The following is a 16897-nucleotide window of genomic DNA, read 5'->3' as shown; positions in this document are numbered from 1 at the left end:
GTGGTTGCTTTGTTTGACAAATGTTTGAATTCGATCAAAGTTATTTTTTATTCAGAATATATTATATAAATTATTTCTGCTCAAAATAAAACGATGTTGGGCGCAAGAACAATATAATCCATAGGTAATACTAATGTAAATATTTCAAAAGTTGCAGCATACTTGCATTTTGCATAGCCCAAACTTGCAAATCAAATTGGGGTTATGAAGGTATAATTAAACTACTGAGTAAATAAATTAAAAAATTATTTATTTACTCAGTAGCTTAATTATTCGTTCGGATAAACTACTGACAACCATTGAGCTATTTTCATAAATCTTTCCTTTTTCATTTTTGTACAATGTACTTACCTTTTTAGTGTTCTGTACAATATCCTTTTACGATTTGTACACTTTTTTAGTTACCAATGTTAATAATTTCAACATTTTAGCGATGGAAAAAACAAATTAAATAAATTATTTTTACAGGAATCTATTTATAGTGTATTGTACTTGTCTTGCCCACGAAAAAAGTAAACAGTTTCACGCATGCAGATCGGCGGTAGCGACCGATGTTGACCAACGCCAACGTAAAACGATGTTGGTATGTTAATTGGATAGGGTCTTAGTGCGTTTTTATCGGGACGCGATTTGTTTCTCTCGTGGACTGGATCATAGTTCAGGATTTAACGAACTGCATAAAGTATTGTCAATAAATATAGATGAACATAAAATCTATGATCATCGTTAACTTTCGGTCTCTTTAAACAATACAATTTAATATATTAAGTTTTTGTACTATTATTATTTAACTATTTTCATTTAGAAGATGTAAACGATTATTTTACGTTAATTTTGATTTGTCTTATTGTTACCCATGTTTAACAATTATTATCTAAGTTAGGTATTCTGTGTCATCACTAACGTCCTACAACAAACAATTTTTTTAATTTTAAAAATTTACTTTGGTAACTGAAATGGTGTGGCTAAGTCCATCATTGTTATTTAATATTTTTTTATTTTCTATACCTACAAAATAAATGCACATTACATGAGAGGTGTTCCCACCGCATTATTCTTATTTTTTTCTAAATCATCTTCATCATTTTTTTTTTATAGCTTTTACACTATACAAAATTAACTTTAAAAAGGAGCTGTTTTTAACACACGCACACATACATACATGCATTATTAGATTCTTCGAGGAGTTCCTGTAAAAAAAAAATAAAAAATAGTTATTAAACAATTCAGGAATGCGGTAGAACCACAAAGTTAGTTCAGACGAAATGCGCGTGTACTTACACGCATATGTGACCAAGACAAGGGGAAATGGGAGAAAATAAACGTACCCTTATTATAGGTAAATATATATCTATATGTATAATATATGTATTATATAGGTAACACTGCAGTTCGTCGATCTCGTTTTAATTCCTGTTTCCACTGAAGTAGATAATTATTATCCGCTTCGGGTTCGTGTTTGATTCACCGACACCGCACATCTCCTCCTTGTATCTCTCATAACCCTCGTAACCCTCGTCTTCTCATCCTACGGGTGCACCAGGCAGTAAGACTACCACTACCTTTTTATCCGTGCCTATATAAATAGGGTTGGTAGCGTCCAAAACGAGTCTTTGGTAGTTCGGTCACAATTCACGTCATGTATTCCAACGCCGAACACGTCGCCCCTACGGTACGTAGATTTTCATATTTATAGTATACATAATCCATATTATGTGGATATTAGGATATTATTTTGACATGTATAATGTTATAAATTTGTATTTTTATGCACCACTAATACACCGTGTGTTGAGATATGATATTTTAAAATTGTATGAGTACAGTTAATTAATAAACATAAAATATATATAATTATAATACGACACACGTTAAAAGTTTTGTTATATATTAATATATCCTATAAAGTCACATAATAATAATTCTATTATGTATGTATTTCTCGTTACACAGGCGGTCCTTATCCTAATCCTGTGCGTCTTGAGTACGGATCAAACGTTGTTTTCCCGAAAAAAATCAACTACTCCAGCTTCGCCTTTGGATAATGTTTCACTTCAATCAGGGTAAGTGACATTTTTGTTTTGATTTTTAATTATTAACCTAACTTAACATAGAAAATACATTGATATAATGTAATAAAAATTATGTTCGACAATAACATATGTATCACATGTACCTAAAAATTATAAAATTTAAAAGTCTGAATTTTAATACTATACCTACTGATCTTCTGCAGTAAGTAAAAATAAATACGAAAATTTTCAAAATTTTAATCAAGACCTAACTCAAATTATAAAATATTAAAATATAGTATAGCAGTAGTATAACTTGCATATAGGTACTCGTTCTTTATAAAATATATAGTATTGGCCATATCTAGACATGCATCGGTAACAATTATTTTAATCGTAAAAATCGTACAATTGTACATTGTCATTGGTTAATTCAATATATTGCACCTACAGGCCGGTTCCACAAAAAGAAACATCACATTGGTGGCAATTGAAGCGTAAGCCGGTCGAATCTAGTGAAAATTCGGTACCAAATAAAGTAGCTGTGGCAGTACCTGTACCAATACATCAAAAGGTAATAATTATAATATTTGTTTTTTTAAATAATTTAAGTTAAAAGCAAAGACAATATTGAAATGAAATTAGTCACAAATTTGTTCAAAATTTAATAATATATTAAAATCAAGTCTGTTTGTAATTTGTATAATTAATTCAAGAAACTTTTAAAAGTTTAACCGTGTTTGAGCAGTTTTAAAAAACTTTTCATAGTTTAATTTATTTATTTTTTCATTTTATTACAATTCAAAATCTCGATTTATTATGTTTATCTGATACACCTATGGGCTGCAGCCTACATAATATGAAATAAAAATACATAATATTCTATGTATTTTTTACTATAGATAGTATTTTCTAGATATTTTTAATTCTATTTAATGATTAATTTAAAATATAAGATAAAGCGGATTAGTACTTAACAATTTAAAATAGGTGTATTAATTAAGACAGAAGCAATTTTGGGTCACCGTATGTTTAGTAATTAATACTAGGTAAAGATAATATTTATTTATTGATCATCAATATTTATTATTTACACCGTTGTAATTTCTTCTTATTATTATTCGATAAAGTTCCTTATGTATTTAGCTTGACAGTCTAACATATGATTATACATAATCTGCTTGGCATTTATTCGTGTTCTATGTAGTTTTACCCACCGCGTGACGAGTGAATTTACATTTGATTTAAATGGATCAAGTCATCGAATAAGTTGTTAAAATGTTTTGTCATTCATTAATTAAGCATGTAATTTAATTCAATTTTAATTTTGGTCAGTCGTGCGTGTAAATCACACGCGTGCATAGCGTGAAACTTACTGCCGACTATTAATTACGTTCTGAGTAATGTGCTGCTAATATGCGAATTACACATCACGTATAAGCGCAATACGCGCTTGTAGGCTGTACATGTGTATAATGTGTACATACTACATAGATGTTAGTAAACTAAACATTATAGTAGCTAGTTGAAATCTGAAACTGCCAATTAAGGCACTTTAAAATACTTTAAATGTACATGTTATACAATTATTATACTGTTATAATTTTTTAAGCATGCATAGTAATTATTGTCGACGTTTGTATTGGTGATCCATAATATAATAATTATAGTTCATTCTTAGATATTTTTTAGCCGAAAAATACTGCAGAATTATTTTTAAGTCTATACTAGTTTGATATAGCAAAACGAAAATATTATGACTAATACAATATTTAGATATTATATGTAGTTTTCATAATATAATTTTTATATATTATATAATATATTATTTATATTTATATTTTTTTTTATTTTATAGTTAAATTTAATAATAATATTTATCTTGCAACAATAATAATCAACACATTGTATAATATTGTAGTAGTCTTTAAAAGTTAAACTCGTTCTAAAGGAAGCCGTTCTAATCAATTAATGAAATAAATAAGTTAAAAACCAAATACAAATCCTAAAAATATATCGATCGATATATTATGTGAAGGTTATGTATTTATATATATTATATAATATATAAGCTAATATCGAAAGATCAATTATCAGTAAAACAGGATATTATATTTCATATTTTCTGTCTTGAAAATCAATTAAAAATGTAGGTACTTTCAAAGTACTACTTAGTAAAAAATTCGTTCTCAATGATTAGAAAAAAAATGTCATATATTTTATAATTATTTTTTAACAACAATGACAATTTATACCTATAGGTTATATGAAATAGTGTAATATAAATATATATAAATTCACCATTCAAATACTTAAAAAATAATTATTTAACCTTTGAGAAAAGCAAACAAGGAGAACTAGCAAAATATTATATAACTAAGATTTCACGTTATGAAATAAAATATATAAAATAGAATCATAAAAATCATATACTTATATGATACATGATCATTTTTTTTTCAAGGAAAATCAAGATCACCCGAATAAACAGTATAATATGCCGAGAAAGAGACTCATCGTTAAATCAATTTTACACCATAGAATTGACTATCAGTGTGAAATTGATTTAATCGACGAGGAGTTAAATTCAGACAATGATTACAAATTAATTATAGTATATGAAGATAATCACACTAAATTTGTAATTAATCGGCCTTTACGATGTAAGAGTGCTGATAATTTTTCTCCATATTTTTTGTATTTAGATTATCGAGAATACGATATAATTAATAATTATTCATACATTTCATATATCTAAGTATCTAGCTATTCTAGGCTGGTTGAAGTAATCTGCATTGGTAAAAAATTGGAATAAAATACTGTTTTGAGCTTTAAAAAATCTAAAGTGTATATTTTAGGTTCAACTAGTTAATTTCGGGTTTACCGGCAATCAGACTGACCTGATTGTCCCGATTATGTGTAGGAAATCGTTTTAATTTAAAACATTTAAGAGTCGGAGAACGACATTCAAAAAATAATTCAAGATATTCTTTTTTATCTAGTTTTCCTATTTAATTATATTATCACCACTGTTCATAAAATGAGTTATTTACACGCGTATAGTATTATATTGTCAAATTATAGACGCACGCTTTAAAATCATATTTTTTACGTTTCATTTAAATGAAAATGTCGTCGTGGAAACGCATTTCGAAAATCTCGCTGGCCATTCAATATTTATCGGTCGTCTGTGTTCTTATACGTGCGCAGAGCACACCCTACACGTCATATGATATTATAGTGATGTTACTGCCATCGTCGTCTCAACTGTCGGGGTGCCGCGCTTCATGCGCGTTTTCGTGTGTACCTGTGTGTAACAAGCTCGATACGTGAACGCCGTGGGTATACGTACACGGCAGTTTATCGAGTTCGAGGATCGCGAACGGAAAAAACAGACAACGGAATGAAAAAGCTAAAAGAGGTTTTCTATAATGCGCCTATTATATTATACGCGTACCTGTATTGTATACACATATATTCATGCACAGGTAAATTTTTTTACTCCCGTATACCTTACTTATATATATACATATATACGTATTATCTGAAACCGTTTACGAAGCCCCCGCGTGTGCGGCGTGCATATTATAATATGTGTGTGTGCGTCGTTGTGTCCGTTCGGCGTTCGTGATCGAAGAAAGTGACACCGAAGGTCAAACCCTGAGCTCAGATGCTTATGAGTTCGAACGACGAGAGAGAGAAATCGACGAGCACGACCGGCGGCGAGCCGTATGACATGTACACGGTATAATATCTTCTCGTCCGTGCAGGTACACTGCGATATTATATACCTTACTTGCTTATACCTATCTATCTGTATCTGCGTAATGCCTCTATACACGCGCATATTATTTTCAACGCCGATAGCGCGCGCGGATGTGCCGATTGTAACCGTGAGATTTATAGCCGCAGGAATAGGTACAAAGCGACGAGGGGTTTTTCGCCAATGGTATGTTTATCGTCACAGACACACATACACGCGCACACGGTTGTATTCCTCATAAATCTACTGGTTCTTGCTCGTTTGCGCCAATAGCAAGTGCATATTGTTTCGGATGCTGTGCGTTCGTGTACGCGCGAGTGTCCTCGTTTTCAGGGATGTGATTTGTCATCAAACTGTCACCTCTTTAAAAAAAAAAATCGTCAACGGTATTATCATAATGATTGAATGGCGGTAAACGATAAGATATATAGTAGCTGCAGTATTATTTATTTACTTACGGAAACACAAATCATTACAAATTCGGGGAGCGGTTAAAAGTATTTTAAATTTTAATGTAAAACGCAAAGTCGCTCAACAGATAATATAGGTAGGTATGTACTCGATATCGGACTAACACCAGGCTACGTCTTAATACGTTTTTAGTTTGTACGTTCCGAATTCACCTCAATAAATAATAATTAAAGCGTCGACCAATATAGTGAGCGCGAACGTTTTCTTCACGAATGAATCCTCGCCATCCGAATGGTATTCCATATGATGTTTACGAATATATAAAAATTAATTTAGTTTAGTAACTATTTGTAAATCATTCGCAGTCAATGTGTTGGAACAAAAAGTTATATAAAATAGCAATGTTTATGCATTTTTCGGGTCATTTATCAAAATATTTTGTTTTGACTTATACTAACATATAACTCATTTCGTGTACATTAAAATTGGGTAGGTACATGTATTTTACACTTTAAAAAACCAGCAATGGTTCTTATTTATCGATTTTCTTTTTGTTATTCATCATAAAATAAATTATGCCTGCAGCATATTATTTATAAATGATTAATATTATGTATACTCGTCCATGAGCGTTTGAGTCATAGGAGGGGGTATAATAAATCATTAAATCATCAGGACGGCTAATTTTGATTGTCTATATACATAGACTATATCATTCGCATATTTTCCCGACTCAAGCACAATATGTAAATAATTTATTCTACAATTCACTAGAGAGTCGTTTAGACACGTGAAATCTTAAACAAAAAATGACATGAAGTTATCAAATATAGTGTACTACCTGTACAAACATCGAATTTTCAACACAGCGGCTTCATCTATCTTCACGGGCGAACCTTACACATACTTATATTTGTATGCTAAAAAAATTGTCTAACTATGTGTTTAGTTTTAATTCCTGTACAATCAAAAAAGAATTCCTCCCATACACGCGTGACATTACTGTAACAACGTCGACTAGTCGTTGTCGTAACAATATATCCACTTGTTACTACATTACATTTTACGATATCTGGACAATTCTCATCGTATCTATTTTATGTATACGTATATCGAAGCACACTAAGTCGCGTTATGACTGTCGTAAATTGATACACTCGCTGCAGCATCCTCGGGGTATATATAGCGGCATTGCGCGTTTCGTAATGTTATACATACTTTATAGGTAGACACTGGTACATATCAATATATTATCGAGTTTTCCCTCCAGAATTTCACGTCATATGTCCGTTTGTATAACAGCGTAGACTATAACTCGAGTGTATAATTTACCCGTACGCTGTATAAACGGGTTATATACGCGGCAATGCACCGGTAATGGATTCAGTAGACCGAAATATATTTATGGGTTTCTGTAATATTAGTATATATACGTGTTATGTGTGTATGTGTATGCTGTATACATTGTGATTATTTTATTATTATACTGTCCGTCATTCCATTTGTATACAATAGTCGTTTGCGCGGGATTTTTTCAAGTACATTACAATTCTTCCCTCGCCCCCGCCACTCAAAAAAAAAAAAAATAATAATAATAATAATAATACTAATAACCGTCGATGCAAGAACCTTGGCTTTCTTCAATTTTCTTTTTTTTTTATCGTATTACGCAAGCACGCCGTTTGTGCGCAACTACACTTAAAAACAATAATTTACATGGGCGTGTGCTTACCTTTGCGCGACGGTCTGCGATGGACAGCTATCTCTTTGCTATCGTTCGTTAAAATCGCCGCTACCAAGCGATTCCACCGATTGATTTCATAAGGTCCACTATTATTGTATTTATGACCGTATTGGATGTTTATTTTTCTCCGAACAACACCTGCAATCTCCATCTGTAAACTTCTATTTATTTTTTATTTATCTATTTTTTTTTACAATTTTTTTCCAATGATACTGAAAAACCGTGAGCTTCTTAAAGAAAGTGTGATTTCTATAGTTGTACAAAATACGCACTTATATACGAATGCTTATATATTATGGATATTGTAATATGTACCTATGTGTGCGTTTAATAGGTATTGTCAGAAGTATACGAGTATGTAAATATTCATGTTACCATACTAGCCATTTTCACTTTTTCCCCATTAATTGTTTTTATATTTATAAATCGTTATTATTTAAACTATTGCGGTACTTTCTGTTTATAAAGAATGTAATATTATAAGTCGCTTAAGGTTTTTTTTTTTTTGTTGTTGTTTAATTATTTCAAATAATTTATTTGCATTACGAACAAATAAATAAAATAGGTAAAAGAGGTACTTTTCTTAGAAGTTCACGGTACCATATTTATACAAAAGTTTAATTGCGTGACCTGCCTTAACATTACTATTGTTAACTGAAGTATATATTATAAGAATATCTCTAGTTTATTGTACAAATGTTTTTTTTTTCAGTTGCAATCTATCTTTGAAACTCATTTTAGCTCTGATGTGAAATGGGTACCGTGTCTGTGTCCAGTACGCAAGGGTGAACATTTACAACAGCATCAACAACAACAACAACAACAGCAGCAGCAGCAGCAGCCTCAACCACAACAACGACCACAACCACAACACCACCAACCACAACAATCACAACAGCAATACGGGCCTTCGACTCAAGCGCCATCCGACCTCTCCAACAATGACGTACCGCGTTTTATTTTCTCAAACTACCAAATTGAGAATTAAGAAAATAATTTTCTTATTGTAACTTGATCATTTAATTTATTTTAATTAAAACATTAAATTATTTATTTATTCACTATAATGATTTATTGATTTTTTACTTGTTATAAATATGTTTCATAATCTGTTAGCAAAAGTTTTGGATAGGTTATACCTATTTTAATTATGCATTAAGAATCCATCCATTGATGGTATTTCATGACATGCTGGTGTGTTTATTTTATTCTAATAAGATGTCATAGCATTATTCTTGATTCAGTTGTTTTCTGGCGTCACTGGGATGATAATACTTGTAAGAACAGAATGTTTGAAAATTAGAGGATTTCAACGGTTGTGGAGACATTTCTAGAAGGTTATATCTACATTTTGTAAATTTTAAATTGAGATTATCGTTTTTAATAACAAGAATCACTATACATACATTAGTTTGCAACACTAATTGCATGTAAAAATATAATATTATTAAAAAAAATTGTTAATGATATCATCGTAGAAGGGTGATTAAAATTTTAAAGAATAGGTACTAAAAAAATAAATAATTAAGTTAAAGTATGAAATATGACCACAATATTATACTTTCAAGTTCATTTGTTTCTTTTATAATAATATTGTATAGAACTATTGGATTTTGAAATTATCTTTATCAATATGGTACAAGTTTCAGTAAATGATTTGTGAATAAAAGATGAAAAGCCTCAAGGACTATATTTCGCAAAAAGTATAAAACATTTAATTCCATATTTTCTGCTATTGTTTTGAAGTGTGGTATAAAAATAACTTCTCGGTATTATATTGCATACATTTATAAGATATTATAGTTGCGCTTACGCGACTAATCGACAAATCGAAATAATATAGTACTTATATTAGTTATATTATACAGTAGTTGTCAACCTGAAAAAAATTAATAACATATAATATATATATATAGATACTTATACATACTTACTAGATGTCTAGATAGTAGATATCTATTTAATACACCATGTGTCTATACACTTAATAAATTAATAACATTATTCAAACAGCCGATCAAACGTTTTGGGGAATGTTGCAGACAATAATAGACGCGTATTTTTTTGGCTATATAATAAATTATAATAGATAGGTATACGTAAATAGGTCCTACTGAAAACAAAATAAAATCGTGACTCGTTCGGGGAATATTTACGCATTTTTCAGTTCCGGTATAGGTACGCATCAAATAACGTACACACTACAGTGCTACATTATTTATACATATAATGTGTGTGTTCATTTACGAACAGGTACTTGTAGATAAAAATGTATACACCTTGCTCGGGCGTTATGATCGTATTAATCGACCATATACCAACCATATTATTACACACTGATATAATGTAATGTGTGTACACATATTATACTCACATACATTATACGCGTATAGATTCAGTGTTTCGGGCGACGATATCGAAATTATGGCGTCGTAAAAAATAATTGAAGGATTAAAAAACCGACGACGACGACGTCGACAACAACAAAATAAAATATAAAAATATAGGTACCGTCGTTCGCGCGTCCAAGGCAATTAATCTCCGCTGTGCGTACGGCGCGTATCGCGGAGAAAGATAACACGGGTATACCGGAAAGACGGTTATGTACGAAAAAATATAAAATTTATATGAAATAAAAATACAATCGTTTACGCGCGCACATCTCTCCCGGGGAACAGCGAAAGCGGCGCGGTGCCGGTAACGGCCGCGCTCCGGGCGACAGGCACGCCAATTAATAATATAATATAATATTAAACATTATTACATTAATGTACACGCGTGTATAAAGTATTATGCGGAGGTACGAGAATCCAAAAACTCGGAGAAACGACAATCGACGTTTGCGCGCGCGTCACAGCGAAAAAGAAAATACCCGTAACGATAATGATAGAATACTAACAGGCGCGCGAAGTAGTGAAATAAATGGAAAAAAAATTAAATGAGTATTTCTTTTTCTTTTTACGTAAGAATCGATCCGGCGGAGGTCGAATGTCGTCTCCGTCGCCGTCGCGGTCTCTGTGCAGAAACGATGACCGTTCCGTATCGGGAAACGTGATCGGAATGCACGTGATACGCAGCACCGTCATCAGCAGCAGCAACAGTAGTGTGTGTGTGTGTGGTTTATATATGCACCGTGTACACACATACCGCAGTCGTGGTATGTATAATACATATAGGTGCATTTAAGTATAGGTGTACAGCGTGTGCACGTATCGCTTATAACATATATTATATGTACCCGGTACGTGTAATGTATATGACGGGATATGAATGGGATGGGTACCATCCCATTATCTATACACACACACACACACACACACACGTGGTCTCACAAGACGCATGCACAAGCGAGTGTATGTCGTGTTCCAAATGTGTATATTATGTGCAGCATCGTAAGTACGTGATGATAAGTATTGTTCACATTATTATTTTATACTATATAATGTAATAATATACGGTATAGGTGTTGTCGTAAGTCGCCGGGACTTTTACCCGGGACGATGATTATTATTTTCTTTTTTTTTAAACAACAACAAACATTATGGATATTAGTTATAATAACAGGCTTATGACGGATGATTACATATTACTCGTAAGGTATTTGGAATTAAAAAGTTATTTACACAATATATAATATTCAACACTATTAAGGTATATGATTTAAATGGCTATAAGTATTCTAAGTTTTTTTTTTGTGTTGTTCAGGCCAGGGCTCAAATCTTCGGGAATTTTCAGTTATTGCCGCTATTTTACGTTTTTAAGTTTTTCATTTTTTAGACAAGCTATTTATTTTTATTTTTATCTAAAGCGGATTATTTTTTAGAATATTTTGATATATAAATATTAAATTTTAAATTAATAGATAATAATTAATTATAACTTTAGTATTTGAGTAATAGAAGATCAGACGAATAGACTACAATTTTAGACAACGAAATTAAACTAATTTAAGTGTATAATATTATATTGCTAACATCAAAAAACTTAAAAACTTAATAAACCGTAACAAAAAAATATTAAGTATATAATTTAAATCCTATTTTTTTTTTTTTTTTTTACTGTTTTGTAATGCCTAAATGTATATTCAAAAACGTTATCAGTTTTCGAAATCACGAATATCCTATATTAATAGATATTAAATTTGGTAGTAAAGTATGAGTTACGAGGTAAATATAAAGGTATATGGTCTATAATAGGCTTTATATAGGTACAAACCATTTATTATAATAAAAAAATAAAAATTAAGACATCCTTTGGATTTTTTTTTTCATGGCTTCGATTAGCAATTAAACATCTGTATTATATTTGTTATAAGTTCAATCCTGATTTCCATTACCACTGTAATGTATTTATTACATAAATGTACGCACATTTTGTGTAAAATAATATTTAAAATTATGTCATTGATAACGAAAGTTACACAAACAATAATTGTATACAAAAATAAACAATGATCATAAATACATTTTATTAATATACAATACATTTTCTCTGCTATTGAATTATATTCGAGAAACTTAAATAATTAGATACAAAAAAAGACCCTCTTAGTTGTAAAACCAATACTTTGCTCGATCCACTTAGTAACTGAAAAATTGATGCAATCAATAAAAAATAATTTTATTGTTTTAAAATCGGTCTGCATATATGAATACAATTAGCACAAGATGCATCCCATAAAATTATGGGCGTATATGATTATAATGACTGCAAATTGTGTAGTATTTTTTTTTCGTATAATATTAAAAGTTGTTGTTGTCCTGGTTGTTTCTCTATCCATGTTAGTAGTCACCGAAGTTTTCTCCGATAATCAATGTAATTATTACTATGATTATTATGTTTCATTTATATTGAGTGAATAATATATAATATCATACACACCTACGGCTCATTCAGTCATCTAAACTTTCGTTGGCGTTCATATAGAGGGTGGTATTAAATATTAATCAAAATAATAATCGTGCAGGTCTTACCGTCAATGTTTAAATGCAAGTAATAGTATTTCTCGAAAATCCGCTGACCTTCGGTTTGCTATATGTAAGCGAATATAAATAGATATCTCTATTGGTTATATTATCATACATTCATACATAGGTACATAAGAGCTCCACGAATATGTTATATGTAGTATCTTCGATTGGTACAGTGATTATGTAGTATGTACCGAATTTTATTTCAATAGTATATCTTAAGTTACTCTTATTGCCTATTGGTAATTGAAAAAAATATTTTCAGCGGAACCCAAGGCGTCTGAAAATGATTAATATTTTTTATTAAAAACGACAGGAAGGCTAGTCTATATAGATATCTAATCACCAAGTATAGCTTGTAATTTTCTCGAAAACAATTAAATAGTCTATTTTTATTGTACATAATTAATGTGTCTAAATTTTAATCTATAAGCAATATGCTGCATACAACTTTAGAACTATTAATTGAAAATATTAAAACACCAATTTTTGAATAAAAATTATTAAAATACGATACAAAAAAATTAATTTAATTTTAAGTCAGTATTTCTTTTTCTTTTTTACTAACATAGTTGTTTAGAACCCTTACTTTGAGTGCCTCCTGTAGGATATTTATTTTTTACCGATTCTGACACAGTCTATTTTGTTATTAATGCTTCTTCTTAAGGAGAAATTTGTCTACACATATAATAATTCAAAATTGTTCGTTATAATACGACTTACGTGCTTATATTTAAATTATCTGAAATGTTGATATTAACATATAACATAACATCATATAAAATTATAATATAGTATTTAATATAACATAGTACGTTTTCTTCAAATAAGTAATATCATTAATACCTAATTATTTATGCAATATTATAAATGTAAAATATATTAAATATGTAGAAAGTTAAATTCAAATATTTTTAAATCATTGTATAGAAAATAAAGAATGAAAGTTGTAAAAATAGAAATGGTAACTCGAGTTTCGTAAAAATAGAATTAGCATTTTTTTAAAACAGAAAATATGATTCTTGAGTTATTTTGACTTATATTTTGGAGATAAAATGTTTCATACTTACATAGGTACCTAATAGTTAATCCACTATAAGTCCAGTAAGCGTTGAGTATTTTTTCTATTATATAACTATAATAGTACTTATATAACTTTATAAATTATAAATCAATTTACTAACCTATGGTGAGGCAATGAGAAATTATACGAATCAAATAAATAAATGGTATCTTTATTATAATACCATATTCAATATTTTATCATCCGTAACATCAGAACATTGTCTTAAAACCGTAAAAGCAATTGCATATACCATAAACGCCTACCTCAGAATTGTCGTGCTAAATGCGAATTCCACTGACAGAAGACCAAATTTCAATATAATAGCCTATAGTCCTGTTTAATACATTTAGATAAACATCTTTATGACTACGGGTTGCTGCAGGTATCGATGTTGTACTCGCCTTTAATGCCCCGTCAGTGTATCGTCATGATTAATAAAAATGAAACGACAACACGATAATAATTTAATTATAATGTAAAAAATAATACTTTGAATATTTATTTCAGGAATATTATACTGTTAATAATTTATTTTTTATTTTTATTTTATTTATAATCTTGATAATATAATAATTATATTATTATATATCTTCAATGGATTAAGAAGAAAAAATCACTTTATAGTAAAGTCTTAATCGATGTAATTATTGTAGGTTTTTTCATTCAACTTCTATAATATGGTCATAATGTTTTTTTTTCTAAATCGTAGAAACGAAGATAAAATATAGATACCGCATCATCTATTTAAATGGGAAAAATATAAGAATATATAGGTTTTTTTTAAAGATTTATCTGAGAAGAAATAGCTCCACAACAAACAGAAGAGCAAGAGGCATGTCCATAAGCGGATCGCTGATATGCAGACTTGAAATAATTGTGTAAATTGAAGAAATTAAGTCGATACCAAAATAACGATTTAAATCTTATTGATCAGAATATACCATAATAATAATAAATTTAATATGTATATAATATATATATTATAAAATTATGAATATTCTTTGAGCTTGAAAAGCTATAGTAAAATATGTGATTTTGAACTTTTTTGATTTTGTTATATTTTATATATAGTTAAAAAGTTGCTTAAAAACTAATTGATTTCCATGTACGAATAAGTTTAAAAAACAACATGAATATAACAATATGATGTATTCATACTACAGTATACGTAGTACAATATAATGAAAGTACATTTAGATCTGTTTTTATTCGAATGTTTATTATTTCGTAGAAAACATTGTTTTTAAATTCAGATCATATTCTTTCGTTTGATTTAATCCGATTTCCACCATTTTTTATCAACTACCATACATCAGCTTTCACGACCAATAAACGTTATGTTTTAAATTTTACACGAAATGAAAACATAAACAAAGTGTTACTACTTTTATTTTGTCAATGCGAATATTATAGTCTACGTTATCTCGTGTAAAGTCGGAATTGTTAAGTAGAAAATATATTAAGTTTTACGTGGTTAAAATGATAATAAGTTATCGTGACACTGATGGTATCCGCCCGGGTGTTAGATTAGTTTTTCATTTTATTGTTGTTTCATGCTGCACCGGTAAAACGTAAAAAGTGAGAATTTAATAAATCCTTCCTCTTACTAAACAACTCATGTTTTGAAGCCGACCGATCGAAGTTAAATGATACCGTAAATCCAGCTAATATTAAACTCGATGTTCATAACTAAAATATAATATCTTTTCATCTTTTCACAAACATAATTCATAAGGATACACTATTTTTTCTTTGGTATATTCGTAGTATTTCATATAATATTTAAAAATGTATATGTATAGACACATAGGTGTGGTACCCATAATTTTAATGTCAGTGCTGAATATCCTATGTGGAGGATTAAGATTAATGATAATTGTTTGTTTGTATAATGTATCTACGTCATCAATTTATAATATGCGTATATTTTTTTCTTTTTGTATTGACACTACCATCAGCTTTCTATAAAATATAGGTGTAAATATTCTACTCTTTACATGTAATATTATATCATTTATATCATTGTAAAACACAATATGTGCAATGTTATCTTTAAAAATGGAAATCGATACACATTTCATAACGAGTATTTCGACAAGCAAACCATTAAATGCATTATTTATCTATTAAAATAACATTTATTTTTATAAGAAGGTACCTACGTTGATGACGTAAATTAATAATATCAGTAGATAATTGTTGAGCAACTAGGAACGAATTATACATTTTTTCCCGGAATCAAACTCATTCCCACGCCTTCGCTAATTATTTCAATTTAAATATTTTAGGAAATAGGTATTCACATTATCACGTTAGTCAATATTTAACAGTATTTTGAATAATTTAATTAAAGTTAAACAAAACCTAAAGATGAATTGACTAACGCTTATTAATAAACATTATTAATTTCTAAAACACCATTCAGATTAAAAGCATATAGATTTTTACAATGAGATAAACTAATAATATTTTCGATTAACCGTAGTCCGTAGACCGTTTCACTTCACTACCTATGTATTATTTTTATTATTATTAATTGTAATTCATATGTTTATGATTTTTTAAATACTACATTTTTTAAGCTTGTTTAGGTGTATATATATATATATTAATTATACAAGCAAACAAGCTGGTATATAGATTATTTATGTACTCAAAATATTTCGTGAGCAGAATCTATTAATATAGCTTTAATAAAATCGTGAAGATAAATGTTGACACGTGATGATTATTTGAGAGCTTGAGCACCCTATATAAATTGGTCTTGTTTGAAGTGTACACAGCTGCTTACGGTATAAAATGTTAGGAACAAAAATGAAAAACACGTGTGTTTCTTTTTGATAAATTCGTGACATACAATTATACGCGTTCACTTCCGGCGACAACTACTCGATAAGTGAATATATTATAAAAAGAGAGTTTATCGTATTT

General features: G+C 29.5%; 1 protein-coding gene across 1 annotated transcript; it reads left to right on the top strand.

The window, feature by feature from the left end:
• Window positions 1-1512: 1512 nt before the first annotated feature.
• On the top strand, window positions 1513-8997 carry LOC113558502 (nuclear transcription factor Y subunit beta-like). Its single transcript, XM_026963985.1, has 4 exons — window positions 1513-1672; window positions 1954-2063; window positions 2466-2586; window positions 8643-8997. Exons 1-4 carry the CDS (start codon window positions 1640-1642, stop codon window positions 8916-8918), a joined length of 540 nt encoding a protein of 179 aa, XP_026819786.1. The 5' UTR covers window positions 1513-1639; the 3' UTR covers window positions 8919-8997.
• Window positions 8998-16897: the final 7900 nt, after the last annotated feature.

This window comes from Rhopalosiphum maidis, chromosome 4, assembly GCF_003676215.2.
Source record: "Rhopalosiphum maidis isolate BTI-1 chromosome 4, ASM367621v3, whole genome shotgun sequence".
In the NCBI taxonomy this organism is placed as follows: domain Eukaryota; kingdom Metazoa; phylum Arthropoda; class Insecta; order Hemiptera; family Aphididae; genus Rhopalosiphum; species Rhopalosiphum maidis.
This window is presented reverse-complemented; position numbering and strand designations above follow the sequence as displayed.

What these genes read in the sequence shown, in the direction of transcription:
- LOC113558502 (XM_026963985.1), top strand. Translation starts at nt 1,640, where the DNA reads ATGTATTCCAACGCCGAACACGTCGCCCCTACG. An exon ending in CCGAACACGTCGCCCCTACG is followed by an intron (nt 1,673 to 1,953) that starts GTACGTAGATTT and finishes CTCGTTACACAG; the next exon opens with GCGGTCCTTATCCTAATCCT. An exon ending in AATGTTTCACTTCAATCAGG is followed by an intron (nt 2,064 to 2,465) that starts GTAAGTGACATT and finishes TTGCACCTACAG; the next exon opens with GCCGGTTCCACAAAAAGAAA.